We start from the raw sequence: 18112 nt of genomic DNA, 5'->3' as shown, positions 1-18112 counted from the left end.
CACTGACCTACCTGATCCCACATCATTCTCTCCAAAACCCTCTGAGGACACAGATTCCTACAGGTGACAGAACCTGCCCACTGCCTGGCTGCACAGCAGTGTGTGCCTTTCTGCCAGAGCCTGTGTTGTCTCTTTCTGGGTGTCACCTTCCTGCATCACCCAGGACAACCTGCCAGCTTGCCACCCTCTACCCAGTGCTTCCTACTTAATGGCAGGACACTTAGCAGATGGCTAGTCGGATGTCATTTTATCTTAAAAATCACCAAAAAAAGTCTCATTAGTTGTCACCTCACGTGGTAATGCGATTTTAAAAACACTACTACGCATTTCCTGAAAAACTCATTCCATCAGGAAGTATCACCTTGACAGTGTCATGAGATACTTGTTACTGGAAACCTTTTATCACAATAATCTTCATTAAGTTTCTCTATCAAGCACGTGGGCCTGCTTCAGGAGTCGCAACAGGAAATAAGAAATAGCCCACAATCCCATACTTTTGGGATTTAAAGTACCCTTATATCAAATATCATGTGTTATATAAAGACATTTTAAAGGGTGCATTGTTTCCCCCTTTCAACCAGTCCACTGTGCCCAAGAAACTTTCAGGGCATAAAATATGATCACTGTGTCTTTAAAACCTTGGTAACAAAGATTACACATATTTTTTAAGTCTTAAAGCCTCCAATTTTAGTTTCCTATTACCCAATTAAGAAAATTACCTAGTTCAGGGGTGCCTGAGTGGCGCAGTCGTTAAGCGTCTGCCTTAGGCTCAGGGCGTGATCCCGGTGTTATGGGATCGAGCCCCACATCAGGCTCCTCTGCTATGAGCCTGCTTCTTCCTCTCCCACTCCCCCTGCTTGTGTTCCCTCTCTCGCTGGCTGTCTCTATCTCTGTCAACTAAATAAAATCTTAAAAAAAAAAAAAAAATTACCTAGTTCATAAAATTTCAGCACCTTGTTTTTTCGGTCACATAAGCAGGGATGCTGAGAAGGACGAGGCCAGCCCTGCCCTGTGTGAGTGGCTCCCACGCAGCTAACTATGGGATGTGAACACTGCGGCGCTCTGGAGGTTTGGAGCTGGGCTCATGCCTTAATGCATGGAATTAGAAACTACCTGTTCTCCTGTACTGTCCCAGCTAGAGGCAGAGAGAGCCAGAGAAGTGTGTGATGGACTGAGGGCAAGTCAGTCAGCTAGGGCTGGTGAGTGTCCTCTCCCCAGCACATGGCTCTGAAACATACACAGTCCCGTGTGGTCCTGAGTCTGGGGACGCTGAAGATGGGGACGCTGAAGATGGGTCTGTCCTGTGACACTGGGGTCAGCCATAGCCTGCCAACCCTCCCCGCCAGTGTTTTAAGGTGTTACGGGGTACAGGGTTGGCTCGAAATCCAGGAAATGGGCCAAATCATCCTCTTTGTCTTCTTTCTCTTCAACATGGGAGAGTAGGTGTGAGTAGCTCACTGTCTTTAGACCCTGCTCATGGAACAAGCAGGGTCAGGTTCACCTTACAGCAGAATTCTGGAGAGCGTAACTCTCTAGCCAGCTCTGAGCGAACCCCCAACCCTGGGACTTAGTTACATTCAGCTATACCAACAGCCCTTCCTCTGGCTTTCATCAGTGATGTTCTGGGAACCCACAACCACACCCACGTTAGGCAAATATTCTTTCCCCTGCCTTTGCAGGGGGGCTTCTGGATGTCCAAGTTGAAGTGACTGCTGAATGTATTACGGAGCAGCTCAGAATCGGCAAGATGGTGGTTCACAATGAATCCCCGAGATTCCCAGTGAACAGCCCTCCACCAGGGCACAAGCCATAGCTCCAAGAACATACAGGGCAGGGGAGTGGTTATTAAAACATGGACTCTGGCCTTTGTTTTTCAAGTGTCAGCACAACCCATATAACTCCAGTTCTATCCACCCCTCAGCAGGGCTGGTCTAAAGGGAGAATGATCATTTACACACAAGTACAGCATATGGGCTTGAAATGACGACACCACCAACAGAGCAGCTTCCACAGGACTCAACTCTTCCTCCTGTTTCCTAATGGGGGAAGGTGTTATCTACGATCAGCTCCCCTGCCCTGCTGAGGTCATAGATATCCCTCCTGCTTGTCAAACTTCCCCTGTTGCCCTGTTTACCAGCGGCACACCTCACATTCTACCCCTAGACCAACAAGTTCTCATGTCCTAAACTCAGATCGGACAGTCCAGATTAGGTCATATATGTTCACCACTCCCTTCTCCCTGCAGCCAAATGTCCATGACAACAGAAAATACACATAAAGGTGTTTCCCTTCCTTCAGATGGGGTGCCCAGTCTGGTCATCTGCTCAGACAAGAAAAACCAGGTAGAGGGTTGATTGTATCAGATCTGTAACCATTACGAAAAATGTTACCAAAACTCTATCTCCTGACAAGATAGAAATTTCTGCTCAAAGAATGAAAACAAATGCAGCCCAAGGCCTGAATGTGAGCCCCACTGACCTGGTCTGGAATACCTCCTGGCCACACAGACCACGGGAATCTTACAGGAACGCACAGGGGCTACCAGAGCACAACCCCCCACCCCCAAAGTAGGCTTCACTTGCCTTTATGGTTGTGCCTGGACCGATGTCGGGCAGCAGGGACATCTCTGGGGGGCTCCTGGGCAGACCGTCGTCCTCAGAACTCATGCCGGCGTCATCTCCCCGCTTGGCAGGAAGGACCCCCGGAGGAGGTGGCGGCCCCATTTTCACATTACACTGTATTTTTAGCTAGATTATGATAAAGAACATTTGCTCTTGTTTTCATCAGCAGCTTTTTATCAACAAATCTTCCTGCTCCAATTCACTTGCTCAGGGGATATTTACAACTTCCCTGTCTGGGGTAGTGAGTGGACTGAACCGAAAAGAGCAGTCTGCCACCAGCTCGCCTGCTCTCATCTTGAAAATGAGCGGCTACCACTTAGGATGAGTCAAGATCCACTTGTAAGTAATTCGGTGTGTCCTGCACGCAATTCTACTTCGAGATGTGTCACATAAACCAAGCAGAAATAATTCTAAAACTTCCCGACTCGTATTGGACATACATACCAAGTGTCACTGCCCAGGAGAAGTTTACCTGCAGGGCTTTAATCCGGTCACACACATTTTCTTGGGAAAACACCCGTACAGGCCGAGGAGGGTCCTGTCCCGACTCAGGAATGAAAATACTGTCGTGTGACAGGGCCCGGCTGCCCAGCGCACCCCTCGACTCCCTAGGATAAAAGAGGCACTGTGAAACTCTGCGCGCCTCCGTGTCTCATGCTCGGTACTTGGGATGAACAAGAGGGCTGGGGCCTAACAGCCTTGGGCTTCATTTATATTTTAATGGCTTTTGACTCCAGTTTTTCCCCACCCTGTCAAGTACCACAGTGAACAATTAGCAGCACTGGAGAGGTAGGAATTTTCCTGATGGATCTGAAGGTTGTGTGACTTCTTTTTATTAATGAGAAAACCAGGTTTTGATGAGGTGTGAGGTCCAAGACAGCAGGCCTGCAGATAAGAAGGGCTGGGGGGGTTGGGTAGGGAGGGTGTGTGTGTGGAAGACTGTGGTGGATGCCCAAGGAAGGTGAAATCGTTCCCTGGTAGCAAACATAACACTCCTTAGTGGGCTAGGGACCCTGTCTGCATAGCAGCTGAGGCCTGCCTGACGGAGGCATCCTTGCAAGGTGGTCCAAAACACACAGCCACAGGCTGGGTTTGAAATGAGAACTGCCAATCTGAAAAGCCGTGCCCTCTTTTCATTAGCTGCTATGAATGATCTGTGTAATCCAGCCTGTGTGCCTAGGCCCTGGAGTATAGGTGGTGGGCCCTTCTGCCATGCCCATCCTGGCCCCTGCCCCAGCCCCAAGCTCGAGACTCCAGTTAGGAACCGAACCCACAGGACATTCACAAAATGTCCTAAGAGGATGTGGGAGTTAGTTGTCAGATTTTCCTAGCAGCAGTGGCTGCCTGAACAATAGGTGGAAGGAGGTGATTGAGACCCGATGGTGAAGGAAGGAAAGCCCGCCCCCACAGGCACTGGGCATCTGGGCTCCACACTCCCCCACCCGCAGGCCGCCCCAGGCATCCTGTCCTCTGCAAGGCATTAGGAACTCTTAGGGGTGGTCCCGCTCCACTGCAGATCACGTTGTGTCGGTTAATGATGCTTGCCAGCTTCTTTCTAGCTCACAGTAGTGAGTCTGCAAGTGAGGAACCTATAGGCTCCCAGAAGGATGTGTCCTCACTCTTCTGGGAGGGCATGAAGCCAAGTGAAAGAACCCAGCAAGCCCTCCCTGCCAACGGCAGTGGCCGTTACAAAGATCACATGCACACCTGTCTTTCGCTCCTACAGTGGGCAGCCCATGGCCACGCCCTTTGAAAACCATAACCACTGCCCCAACAACGCCTCCACTCTGGGTGGAAGTAGGAGTTGAGACAGCATGAAAAGGCCTCTGCAAAGATACACTGGCAAAAACACAGAAGGTCACATGCTCAGGGCCATTCGCTACACCTACAGAAGGAAAAGCCCACCAACAACCCACATGGCCCTCAGTAGGTACCTGCATAAACCACGGAGACTCTGCAGGTGACCACGAGGGTAAGGCAGCACGAGACTGCACTGAGTGGAAAACGAGCAGAGTGCAGAACAATGTTTATGGTGTGTTCGCTCTAGGTGCGGAAGGGGCGTGTGAATACAGGTGAACATATGTGAAGAGGTGTGTTGTTTGCTTACATTTTAAAACATAAAACTAGAAGGATAAGCAACAAATGAATAAAAATAGTTTCTGTTGGGGGAAGGACAAAACGAGATTGGGAGACAGGGTGCCAAGGCACGCACTTATACATTTACAATTTTGTCTTTGAAACTATGTAAATATTTTATATAGTTAAAAGACAAAATCAAACAAAAAGGGAAATAAGAGAATCTCTAAAACTAGAAAACAAACAGAAACAAACGAGCCTAATTTTATATCATGCTGTTGGCATAACTGTACAGAGAAAAGAATGATTTCAAGTAGTTTTAACTCAACATTCAAGTGACTTTTTTTTTTTTCAGAGAGAGTGAGAGAGGAGAGAGTGGAAGATGGGGAGAGGGAGAGAGAGAATCTTAAGCAGGCTCCACATCCATCATGGAGCCCAACAAGGGGCTCAATCTCACAACCCCGAGATCATGACCTGAGCCGAAATCAAGAGTTAGATGCTTAACCAACTGAGCCATCCAGGTGCCCCCCAAATGACTTTTGACTCTACATTCATAATAGGATAAATTCCCAAGAACAAAAAAACCCCCCAAAGATATAAAATTACACTTGGTAGTCTTATTGGTAACAATACTGATTTTTAAAAATAGTACAGAACAATCTTTATAGAACGTAACCTCTATGTGGGAAAGCAGAGTAATGAAATTATTATAAGAATATTATATGAAGAAGAAAATGAATAATTTTGTTAATATCACTAGGAACCAAAATTCCTAGTATAAGAGAACAGTGAATTCAAATAAAGTAAAAATTTTGTCTTAAGTTTGAGAACTGGAAACATCAGTGAGTTATTTTTCTCTTAAAAAATAAAATGTATTTTCTAGTATCTAATCTACTGAAGATGTCTAGAAGCAATGACAGCCAACTAGCAATCATCACCCCTGGCAGCCAGACTGTGGTCTCTAAAAGCCATTTCATACTAAAAGGAACTGGGACCATATGAAGAGGTGACTGATTGTAGGTCTAGGACAGGAAATGTACAAAATAAAGCTGGATTTCTCATTGTACAAGAAAGCAAGGAAGGTTTCAAAGACAAATGGGGTCATGTCTAAAGAACCCAGGAGCTAATCTGAAGTGACTCCCAGTAGTGTAAGATGAGGCATTGTGAGCATAAAAATGAATAAAGACTGTCATGGGAATCAAATGGCAATGTCATGGCGAATCAAATATATAAAATCCATGCATTCACAATGATATATATATTAAAAAAAGAAAAATAAATAAAACTCATTGGTCCATATTGGCAGTTAGGGTACAAGCTAGGGTATCATATCATTACTCTGAAGGTAGACTGGTAAAAGGAGAAGCAGGCATTATTCTGCCTTTCCTGGACAACTCGCATGTTAGAGAAACCAAGGAGCTGATGAAGGAACAGTCTCCTTCATGTAAGAATTCCAGCTAACACATGCAGAATGAGTGATACAATTAGAGAAACTGCCATTTTGCAATAAAACAATGGATCTAGGCAATGATCATCAGCAGGTGTTGAAACCATTAGGTGAAGGTCTGTGGAGATATCACACTGAGAGAGACCCCCTGAACCCACCGCTCAGTCTTAGTGTCATGAGAGGTGGGACAACCAGATGGCATGTGCCTCATGATGTCATGTGACAGTAAGTATCCAGTACGATCTTGAACCTAAATCTAATTAAATATCTAGATCCATCTAATATTTTACAAGAGATTCAGAGACTATAAAAATGAGTTCAATCCTACCAAGAGAAAGCAAATCCAGAATGCGGGATATTTGGCAGAGACAATTACCCTGCTTCTCTGTCAGATCAATGACATGAAACAAAGTGGGGTGGGTGGGGAAGGGGAAGGAAAATCATTACAGATTAAGAGACTTAAAAAGCATAAAAACCCAGACACAATAAATGGGTGTCGGCCTTTTAAACCCACAGGGTCCCATGTAGTTTGCCAGGATTAATGTACTTTGGCAAATGGAACTCTTTTGCCCACGGTGATGGATGAGAAGTTGCTGTAGAATCTAGTAGGCACACAGACTCTCAAAGGGGCTAAAAAGTGCCTCTAAATTTTGTCCCTTATATAGTCAATTAATTTATAACAAAGATGCCAAGAATAAACAATGAGGAAAGGACAGTCTCCTCAATAAATGGTGCTGGAAAAACTGGATAGCCACGAGCAAAAGAATGACACTGAACCCAATATCTTACACCATAAAAAAATGAAAATGGACTAAAGACTTGCACATAAGACCCCAAACCATAAAACTCCTAAAAGAAAACATAGGTAGTAAGCGACCTTGACACTGGTCTTGGCAATAATTTCTTGAAAGCAAAGGCAACAAAAGCAAAAATAAAAAGTGAGACTATATCAAATTTAAAAGTTTCTGCAGCAAAGGAAACCATCAACAAAATGAAAAGACAACCTACAGAATGGGAGAAAATATTTGCAAATCATATATCTGACAAGGCGTTAATATCCAAAATATATAAAGGACTCAAAGAAACCAATAGCAAGAAAAAGAATCTGATTCAAAAATGGGCAGAGGAATTAAATAGACATTTTTCCAAAGAAGACATACAAATGTCTAACAGACACATGAAAAGATGCTCGACATCACCCATCATCAGGGAAACGCAAACCTCACACCTGTTAGAATGGCTATAATCAAAATGATAAGTGTTGGCGAGGATGTGGGGAAAAGCAGACTTCTCTGCACTGCTGGTGGGCAGGTAAGTTGGTGCAGTCACTGCAGAGAACAGCATGGAGGCTCCTTGAAAAGTTAAAAACAGAACTACCATAGGCTCTAGCAATTCTTTATTCATCCAAAGGAAATGAAAATAGAATCTTGAACAGATATCAGCATTCCTATATTCACTGCAGCATTATTCACAATAGCCAACATATGGACACGATCCAGGTGTCCATCAACAGATGAACGGATACGGAAGATGCAGTATGAATGGGTGTGTATATAGCAGCGTATGTGGGTTATTACTCAGTCGTGAGAAAGTGGGACATCCTGTGGTTTGTGACAACACGGACGAGCCCCGAGGGTATTAAACTAAGCGAAACAAACAAGACAAGAAAGCTGAACTCACAGATAGGACCACATAGTTGATGGTTACTAGGGGCTGCAGGGTGGGGGAAATGGTACAAACTCCAGTTATAAGTAAGAAGTTAAGGAGATTGAGAGCACAGTCTGTATGGCACAGTCATTATAGTTAAGACTCCTGCATTATATACTTGGAAATTGTTAAGAGGCTAGATCTTACATATTCTCGCCTTAAAAAATAAATAGTAGTTAGGTGACGTGATGCGGGTGTTAGTGCTATGGTGGTAACCGTTTTTTAATATATATGTGTATTAAATCAACATGTTATATGACTTAAACTTCCACAATGTTATATATCAATTTTCTTCCAATAAAGTTGGGGAGGAAAAGATCTTGTCTCATTCTCTGTGCTGCTCTCTAAAAGCAACGTACTTCCTGGGCCTCATCAGAGACCACCTCTAAGCTTCCTAGCCTAGCATCTCTCCAGCAAATTTTTTTTTTAAGATTTCATTTATTTATTTATTTTGAGAGAGAGAGAGCAAGAGAGCGAGCATGGGGGGGTAAGGGCAGAGGCAGAAACAGACTCCCTGCTGAGCAAGGAGCCTGATTCAGGGCTCGACCCCAAGATCCTGGGATCACGACCTGAGCTGAAGGCAGCAGCTTCACCAACTGAGTCACCCAGGCGTCCCTTCAGCAAACTTTACCAGTAACTGAGGACCTGGCCCCTGCCAGGTGCTGGGAACATACAGATAAAAAGCAAACCATCCCCATTGTCCATGAGCTCCAGGGACAAAGAGAAGACACACAAGTGGACAGGTCATTTCTCACACACGTACAGACATGCACACCCTGCTCCCCCCTCTGCTGTGATCCTGTTCTCTGTATGGAAGGGCCACTGTGTATTCTGGTTAAGAGACAGGGTTTGGGTGGGACTGGGTGTTATAATTTCCCTGGGGCTGGCCCAGTGAAGACATTTAATAATTAGCAATATTATCACGATGTCTTGTTCCCCCAGAATTTGGAGCACACTGCCTTAAAAAATGCGTGTACAGCCTGTCCTCCGAGCTCTTCACTAAGTGCCATGTGGGTCCTTCCTGCTCCCTGCCAGCAACAGGAAAGACAAAAACAAAAACAAAAACGCTGAAAGAAATCTTTCCGCTTCAGTCGTTTGGTGCCACCAAGTGGTCAACGTAATTTCTACTCCTCTAAAAACAGGCAAGGAGACTGGGAAGGAAAGAGGGGACGGGACAGCATCACCAGGATGCTAATGCTTGTGACCCCATCCCAGCGGGGTCTGTTCCCCAATCCCAAGGGCCATTATACCTTCTGTGGAGTTTTATTCTCTTACTAAAACAAGCTATGTTTGTTGCATGGCAACAAATCTGGTTTTGTCCCCCTCTTTTACTCACAGAAGTAACTTCTGGAATCATTGAAGCATGCGCACTGTAACTATATTTTGGTGAAATACAAGTTATAGAAATAAGGATTGCTTCACTAGATTTCTCCAAGTTTTCATACCTGTTGGTTCTGTTGTATCCAACAAGATTTTTGGATGATTTTTTCCAAGACTTAACCGCAAGAATCCTTCCCCCCCACCCCTCTCTGTCCTTCTAATGGGAAATTTATTAGATAACTCAAGGTTCAGGCTTAGAGAGATGTATTTTTCTGGTATAAGATCTATGTCCTCAAAAGAGTGCTGAGTCAAATAAAATGATGGTGTGTGTGCTGATCTTACAGTTTTCAGTTGCAGGGCAATGGGCAAGTTCTCTAAACTTTCTCTAAAGTTTGGTTTGCTCATTTGTAAGATGGTAGCACTGACCTCCCCCCCCCCACGGTGATCGTGGGCTTTTAATAAACACAGCACTTGGCACACAGCCAAGGTATCTGAGAATGTTTCCCCTCAACTTTCTCCATCCCTGTGTATGAAAAGACAGAAAATACAGCTTCTCTGTTAGAACCTCAAGTGGAATTCCCTAGGAGGGAAAGAGACTCAGAAATCCAGCCAGTTACCAGGACAATGAGACAGAGTTATTTGTGCCCCCACCTGCTTCTTGGGGGCACAGGAGCCTGAAGGACGTATGAGGCAACTTACTCGAGCTCATCCTCTGAGTCATAGCCCACTGGCCCCGACTCGATGGTGATCACCTCACTCTTCGCCTGACTTTGTTTCCAGGTGCTATTTCCTGTGGAAGACGTCGATTCCTTTCTCTTCTTTTTCCCAAAGAACTTCTTAAACGTCTTGAACTTGGACTTTTTCTTTCCTGTGCAGAAAGAACGCATGTGAGGACTTGCCGAGCACGTGTGAGGTATGCACCAGAAGGGCAGAGGGCAAGCTTGTGCACCAATTATTCACTCCTGGAAAGTCCTTTCTCCACACAGACGTACGTGAAGGACACAGAGGCCCGTTTGTGCACACCTGAAAAAATCGATCCCACGACCCTGTGATCATGACCTGAGGCGAAATCAAGAGTCGGATGCTTAACCGACTGAGCCACCCAGGTGTCCCCGTCACATGCTTCTTTTTTAAACTGCTGATTAATATTCCATTGTACAAATGGGAACAAGTTTTAATATCTAAAATATACATGGCCAGAAGCAAAAAGTTCTGGGAGGTAAAGGCCATGTGGTAACTCAAATTATTTTTCTAAATAATCCTCAACTGCTTCATTTCTCGTGAACGTGTGCACCAAGGACAATCAGAGGAGACCCAGGCTCGTGGTGCTCACTGGAACGCCAGATGCCAGGAGGAGCTAACAACTTTCGGTGGAAAAAAAACCCATCAAATGGTGGTGGCAGCACTGATTTCCCCTCTGCCATGCTTCCCAGATTGTTAGAATTCATGACACTTTGAAACATCTTGTGATCTCTTCTCTGATGCTTTCTTATTCTCACCCACAAATTCTATCATGTTCAGGATCCTGTGACGTCACATGAGCAGCTCCACGAACTTCATTCCTTTCCTTCTGAATATTTATGAGAATTAACAACAGAAGGATGTAACATCAGAGATCACCAGGATACTAACATATCCTGAACATTTGCTAAAACAATTTATTAGTTTTATAAGTAAACAATTTTGTGAGCTGACTTCCTTTAAAAAAAAAAGATTTTATTTGAGAGAGAGAGAGAGCAGAAGGGGAGAGAGAGAGAGAGAGAGAGAGAGAGAGCATGAGCAGGGGGAGCAGCAGGCAGAGGAAGAGGGAGAAGCAGGTTCCCCGCTGAGCAGGGAGCCCAATCCCAGGACCCCAGGATCAGGACCTGAGCCGAATGCAGACACTTAACCGACTGATCCACCCGGGAGCCCCAAGCTGACTTCCTTTAAAACACACACACACACACACACACACACACACACACACACACACACACACACACAGTATCTTTATATTTATATGAATGTCCCCTTGGGAGGTTTACATGATCTTGCCTTAATGTGGAGAATTACTTAGGATCACTCTAGCTGGGGGTCCCTATATTATCTTCGGTGGGGCAGATCCCTGCACAAAGGGAAATCTGTCCTATAGCTCAGTTCTCTTAGCTTCTAGTAGGAGTTTCCTTACTTAACAATCACAAAATGTTTGTGCTGTTAACTGATGGTTCTCAATGAGAGTTTACTATTTGGAAAGACTCAAGAATTTTCTGCATTTGCCGGGACACCATGTGGCCTCTGCCTAGCTGACACACAGGTGTGCATCCCTGACGGTCTGAGGCCTTACCACTGTCTGCAGTCAGAGAGGCTGTTTCTGAGTTAGCGGCTATGAAGACCTGGAGGGTAACCGCTGAACACTCCTCTATCTGAACCACGAGAGCCTGGTCAGCCAGCCACTGGGCCTGCATGTGAGATCTGCTCACCCGCTAGGCTGTTAAATTCAATTTCTTTAATGGTCACAGGAACTATTTGGATTTTCTACTTCTCAAATCTGTTCTATGAAGTTATGTTTTCCCAGGAATTTGCCTATTTTTCCAAATTTTCAAATCTATTGGCATATCGTTATTAATAATATCCTTGTATTGTTTTAGCATCCACACCCCCCTGTAATAAAGCCCCCTTCCTCAGCTCTGATATTATTTGTGCCTCCTCATTTTCCCTTGATCAGGATTAATTTGATCTCTGATCAATTTTATCTGCCTTTAAAAAAAAGTTGGCTTTGTTAATTCTCTCTGTTGAATGCTTATTTTTTGGTTGTATTAATTTTTGTTCCTATCGCTATTCTTTTCTTCCTCCTACTTTCTTCAGGTTTACTGTGCTATCTTTTTAAACTTTTCTAGATGAATACTTAGCTAATTAATTTTTAGGCTTTTTTTTGTTTTTACAGTGTACACATTTAAGGCAATACATTTCCCCCTAAATCTCTTTTAGCTGCATTCACAGTTTGATACACTTTTATTGTTTGGTTGAAATATTTTCTCATTTCCATTATAATACCTTCTTAGACCTAGAGGTCATTGAGATAAGTAGATCTTAATTTCCAAGCACTTGGGGATTTTCTTTGTATCTTTTTGTTACTGATTTCCAGGTTAAGTCAGAGAGTACACTCTGGGTGATCTGAAACAATTCAAATGTGTTGAGATTTGCTTAACGGCTTACCATAAATTTGTAAATGTGCCCAGTGTACTTGACAAAAGCGTATGTTTGCCAGTGTTCTATACACGTCCATTAGGACAAGGCCTGTTTCTTTTTAGTTGTGTCAGTGGTCAGCTTACGCTCCTTTGAAGGTAATCTTTTTTTCTCAGACTGATTTTTCATTTCGTCTTTGATTTTCTAGATTTTCACTGTATATGGATTTCCTTTTATTTATCCTTCTTGGGGTCCATTTGATTTCTTAAATCTGTGGATTGGGTCATCTTTTCTTAAATCCATTCCAGGAAATTTCCTGCTGCTCTCTCCTCCCTTGAGACTGTGCTCATGTGTATGTCCCACGCTCTCACTTATCTCTACGCCTCTTCTCTTCTGTACCTCCCATCATTTTACCACTCGAAGCTACATTCTCTATACTTTCTTGTGATTGATCTAGCCTGAGCGGATAGAATCTGTTAAACTCATCCACTGAATTTCTAATTGTAGCAGTTATACTTATTTCTAAAAACCCATTTGATGGTTTTCAAATCTGGTATATCATTTTTTAAAAAGTTATTTTAGAAATTACATAGTAAATTGGAGCGCCTGGGTGGCTCAGTCGGTTGAGTATCCCATTCTTGATTTCCGCTCAGGTCATGTTCTCAGCGTCTTGAACTCGAGCCCCATGTTGGGCAACATGCTGGGTGTGGAGCCTGCCTGGGATTCTTTCTCTCACTCTCCCTCTTTCTGTCTGTATCTCTCTAGAAAAAAATTACATAGTAAAATTTGCTTTTTTTGTACAGACAGACCTACATCATCACCTCAAGATACAGAACTATACCACTACCCTTCATGCTGCCCTTCTGTAGCCAAACCCGTCCTGTCTTTAACCCCTAGAAACCACTGATATCTTCTCTGTTCCTATAGTTGTACCTTTTCCAGAATGTCATAGAGATGGATTCATACAGTATGCGTCCTTTAATTCTGGTTTCTTTCACTCAGCACAATGCATTAGAGACTCATCCGTGTTGTTACATCCATCAGTAATTTGTTCCTTATTACTGCTGAGTACAATTCCATTGTAGGGATATACCACTTTATTTAAACATTGAGCAAAGTGAAGGACATTTGGATTTGTTTCAGTTTTTGGCAATTATGAATAAAGTTGTTATAGGTTTCCTTTTTTTTTTTTTTTTTTAAGAGAGAGAAAGAAAGTGCGAGTAGTGGGATGGGGAGAGGGGAAGAGGGAGAGAGAGAGAATCTCAAGCAGACTCCACACTGAGTGCCAAGCCAGACATTGGGCTCCTTCTCATCACGCTGAGATCATGACCTGAGCTGAAATCAAGACTAGGAGGCTTAACCCACTGAGCCACCCAGGTGCCCCTTGCTAAAGGTTTCTGTGTAAACATAAGTTTTCACTTCTCTTAGGTAAATACCTAGGAGCAGGACTACTGGGTCATGGACTAAGGGTATGTTTCATTTAACAAGAAACTGCTGAAATATTTTTCAAAGTGGCTGTAACATTCTGCATTCCCAACAGCAATATGAGGATTCCAATTGCCCTGCATCCTCCCAGCACCTGCTATTGTCGGGTGTGGTGTTGTTCCTGTTTTTGCCATTTTAACAGGTATACAGTAGTACCTCATTGTAGTTTTAACTTGCATTAACTAATGTTGAGCACTTTTTCATGAGCTGATTTGCCACCTGTATATCTTCTGAGATAAAGCATCTTTTAAAACCTTTGCCTGTTTTTTAATTTGGGTTGTCTGTTTTCCTATTGTTGAATTTTGAGAGTTCTAAATACAAGTCCCTTGTCAAGGGTGCTTTACAAATATTGCCTCCCAGGCTGTGACTTGTCTTTTTATTTTCTTAACAGGGTCTTCCACAGAGAAAAAGCTTTAAATTTTAATGAAGTCCAATTTAGGGCCTGAGGGGTCCTATCTAAGAAGGTCCTATCTATGCAATTCTAGGTCATAAAAATGTTGTTTTCTTTGAAAGGTTTCATAGTGTTACATTTATGCCTATGATATATTTCAAGCTAATTTTTGTATCATCCGTGACGTATAGGTCAAAGTTCTTTTTTTCCCATAGAGATGTTCAATTTGTTCTAGCACCATTTGTTGAAAAGACAACCCCCTCTCCATTGAATCACTGTTCCATCTTTGTCGAAGACCAGTTGGCCATATTTGTATGTATGGGTCTACTTTTGGCCTCAGTTCTCTCTCTACACATCCATCCTTTTGTCAGTACCGCACTTGGCTTCATAACTGAAGCTTTACAGTAAGTCTTGAACTCAGGTAATAGGAGTCCTCCAATTTTGTTCTTTGTCAAAATTGTTTTCACTATTCTAGTTCTCTTGCTTTTTCACGTAAATTTTGGGATCAGCTTGTCAATGCTGGAAAACTACCCTGCTGGGATTTTGATTGTTTCATCTTTATTCCTCCTCCTCCTTCCTATCCCTGCCAGGTTATTTCAAAACAAATCCTTTCAGATACTATTATCACTTCATCTGTATGGATTTGGCTTCTTCCTAAATAAAAAAATCTTTGACTCGTCATGGAAATCAAATAAATGATCACTGGTCAATATTCTTGCTGTAGAGTACTGAACTGTGTCCAGCTTTCCTCAGCATACGTATAAACAGCATACTCTACCCCACACGTACTAACACACCGTTCTGCAGCTCAGTTTGGGGAGAAGTGACATTGTAGCAACACTGAGTCTTCCAATCTGTAAATGTGGTTTGAGTCCATTCAGGCTTCTATATAAAGTATCACGGACTGGGTGGCTTATGAATAACAGAAATTCATTCCTCACGGCTCTGGAGGCAAGAAGCTTGAGATCAGGGAACCAGCATGCTGGGGTTCTGTTGGGGGCCCTCTTACAGGTTGCTGTTTGCAACTTCTTGCTGTGTCCTGACATGGCAGAAAGAAAGCAGGAAGCTCTCTGGTCTCTTCTGATAAGGTCACTAATTCCATTCAGGAGTGCTCCACCCTCGTGACCTAATTATCTCCCAAAGGTCCCCACTTCCTAATATCACATGGCGGGGTTAGGACTTTAACATATGAGCTTTGGGAGGAAATAAGATATTCGGTCTATAACACATAATATATCACTTCATGTATTTAGGTCTTTGTTGGTCTTTGTTGCTTTCTTTAAGCAACTCTTTTTTTTTTTTTGCATTTTTCAGTATATAGATCCTGCATGTATTTTGTTAGATATATACCAAATTATTTTATTTTTGCTATTGTAAATGGTATGTTTAAAAATTTAAATTTTCAATTGTTTATTGCTAGTTATACAGAAATACAATCGATATTTATATTTTGACCTTATATCTAACAGTCTTGCTAAACTTAAGAGAGAGATCTAAATAATTTTTTGATATTTTGTATAATCATGACATCTGCAAATATAGTTTTATTTCTTCCTTTCATCTGTGTCCCTTTTATATCTTTCTCTTGGCTTTGAGCACTGGTTGGGTGCTATGATACCTTTTATAGTTCCTGGTTCCTTCCAAATACTTTAATACTTTCTTTAATTATCATCAAACATACTGTGCACAATTGTGTTATAGCATATAATTGATAGTTCTGATAGCTGATGGCTTTGTGTGTCTGTTTCTCTTGCTTCTGCTGTATATCAGTTTGCTAGGGCTGCTGCACCAAGTACCACAGACCGAGCAGCGCACACAACAGAGTTGTGTTGTCTCTCAGCCCGGAGGCTAAGAAGCCTGAGATCAAGGTGTTGTTGGCATGGTTAACTTCCTTCAAAGGGTTGTGAAACGGAAATCTATTCCGTTTCCTCTAACTTCTGGTGGTTTGCTGGCAACTGTTGGCGTTCCTTGGCTTGTAGATGCCATCACCCTGATCTGACTTCCTCTTGATATGGTGTTCTCCCTGTGTGTGTGTCTATGTCCATATTTCCCCTTTTTATAAGGGCATCAGTCATGGTAGATTAGGGGCCCACCATACTCCAGTGGTACCTCTTAACTAATTACATCTTCAATGACCCAATTTCCAAATAAGGTCATATTCTGAGGCATTGGGGGTTAGGATTTCAAAATAAGACTTCTGGGGAGACATAACTAAACCCATAACATGTTGGTCTCATTACAGTTTTGATTTGCATTTCCCTGATAATAAGTCATGTTTAGCATCTCTTGATGTGTCTGTTGTCCATCTAAATGTCTTCTTTGAACAGAAGTTAAAAATTAGATATCAGAAATATCTGTTCATGTCTTCTGCCCATTTTTAACTGGATTATTTGTTTTTTGGGTAATGAGTTATATCAGTTCTTTATATATTTTGGATACTAACCCCTTATTGGATATGTCATTTGCAAATATCTTCTCCCATTCAGTAGGCTGTCTTTCAGTTTTGTTGATTGTTTCCTTCACAGTGCAGAAGCTTTTTATTTTGATGTCGTCCCAATAGTTTATTTTTGCTTTTATTTCCCTTGTCTCAGGAGACATATCTACAAAAATGTTGCTATGGCTGATGTCAGAGAGATTACTGCCTGTGCTATGTTCCAGGACTTTTATGATTTCAGGTCTCACATTTTATTCATTTTGAATTTATTTTTGTATATGGTAAAAGAAAGTGGTCCAGTTTCATTCTTCTGCATGTGGCTGTCCACTTTTTCCAACACCATTTGTTGAAGTTTATCTAGAATTTTAAATTTTAGGGAAGTGGTCGATGTGAATAATTTAGTTCACTATTCGGAAAAAAAGAATACATAGTTTTACTTTTTCTTTTTAAAATCTGATTCTTCATGGTAACCTCTATAAATATCCAAAACTAGTGTTTATGGAGGCTGTTTCAGACTAAAGAAATACCTCTTCAAAGAGTACTTTCCTGTTTAAATAATTCAATATCCTATAGTATGACAAATTTTGAAATTCCATTTTCTCTCAGGTTTAATTTTTAAAACCTCACCTTGTATTTAGGCTTATTTGCTGTCTATCAAAATGTGACAGAGGAAAAGTAGTTCTACTATGGGATAATAAGGAAAATCTATGTATAATATCTGAAATAGAATCTTTAATGAAATTAGCATCTGAAGCTAAGGGTTAACATCTAGGATTTGATACTATTGGAAGTTGTTCCTCCCAAACTATATCAAAGAAAATCATTACCAGCATTTTAACTTTAAACAAGACACTGATGGAGACCTTTGTTACTGAAATAAGGAGAGTATAAATGGTTAATCTAGGAAAAAGGTACATTATCCGGAGATCAGTGTTTTTAATGCCAATTTTACAACTTTATCAAGACACAAATAGCAATCGATGGATAACAGAGAACCAATCACATAATCGGGTAACTCTTAGAACATGTAATGAGATGATGAGTCATGGGCCTGGAATTTAGCTCAGTGAGGGGTATAATAAAGGTCTCTGAAGGAGAATAAATGCCATAAAAGAGAGAGATCAAAGGCTCTGTCTTGAAAATATTTCTTCTTCTGCATGGTCAGGCCATCTCATACTTCTTCCAACCTCGTACTCATCCTCTAGACGTTCTTAGGTGACAAATGACTCCACTGCTTTTAAGTCAACCAAACAGGGGAGCAGATTTACCTCCAGGAATGAGTAAAACGGCTTTAAAACCCCTGTGTTTGACAGCAAAGCAAAGGGGCGCTGCCTTAAGTAACCTGGATGTGCTCTCTCGTCATAGTATGAAGGGAATGGGGGTATTTGAATACACTGTGAACTGAACCCCCACCCTCCACACACACAACCTCAAAGGCTTGGCTACATCAGCCCCTCTCCCTGACC

General features: G+C 42.4%; 1 protein-coding gene across 1 annotated transcript in view; it reads right to left on the bottom strand.

Moving 5' to 3' along the window:
- CRACDL (CRACD like) overlaps positions 1 to 18112 on the bottom strand; it is a 126129-nt gene that overhangs the window by 34196 nt on the left and 73821 nt on the right. The window contains exons 3-5 of the mRNA XM_087863315.1: positions 9871 to 10039; positions 3094 to 3229; positions 2583 to 2747 (exon numbers count right to left, since the gene is read on the bottom strand). Coding sequence (XP_087719441.1) covers positions 2583 to 2747; positions 3094 to 3229; positions 9871 to 10039 — 470 coding nt within the window. The remainder of the gene's footprint in view (positions 1 to 2582; positions 2748 to 3093; positions 3230 to 9870; positions 10040 to 18112) is intronic.

This window comes from Ursus americanus, chromosome 7 (assembly GCF_024610735.1).
Source record: "Ursus americanus isolate L20-20 chromosome 7, mUrsAme1.1.p, whole genome shotgun sequence".
Lineage (NCBI taxonomy): Eukaryota > Metazoa > Chordata > Mammalia > Carnivora > Ursidae > Ursus > Ursus americanus.
This window is presented reverse-complemented; position numbering and strand designations above follow the sequence as displayed.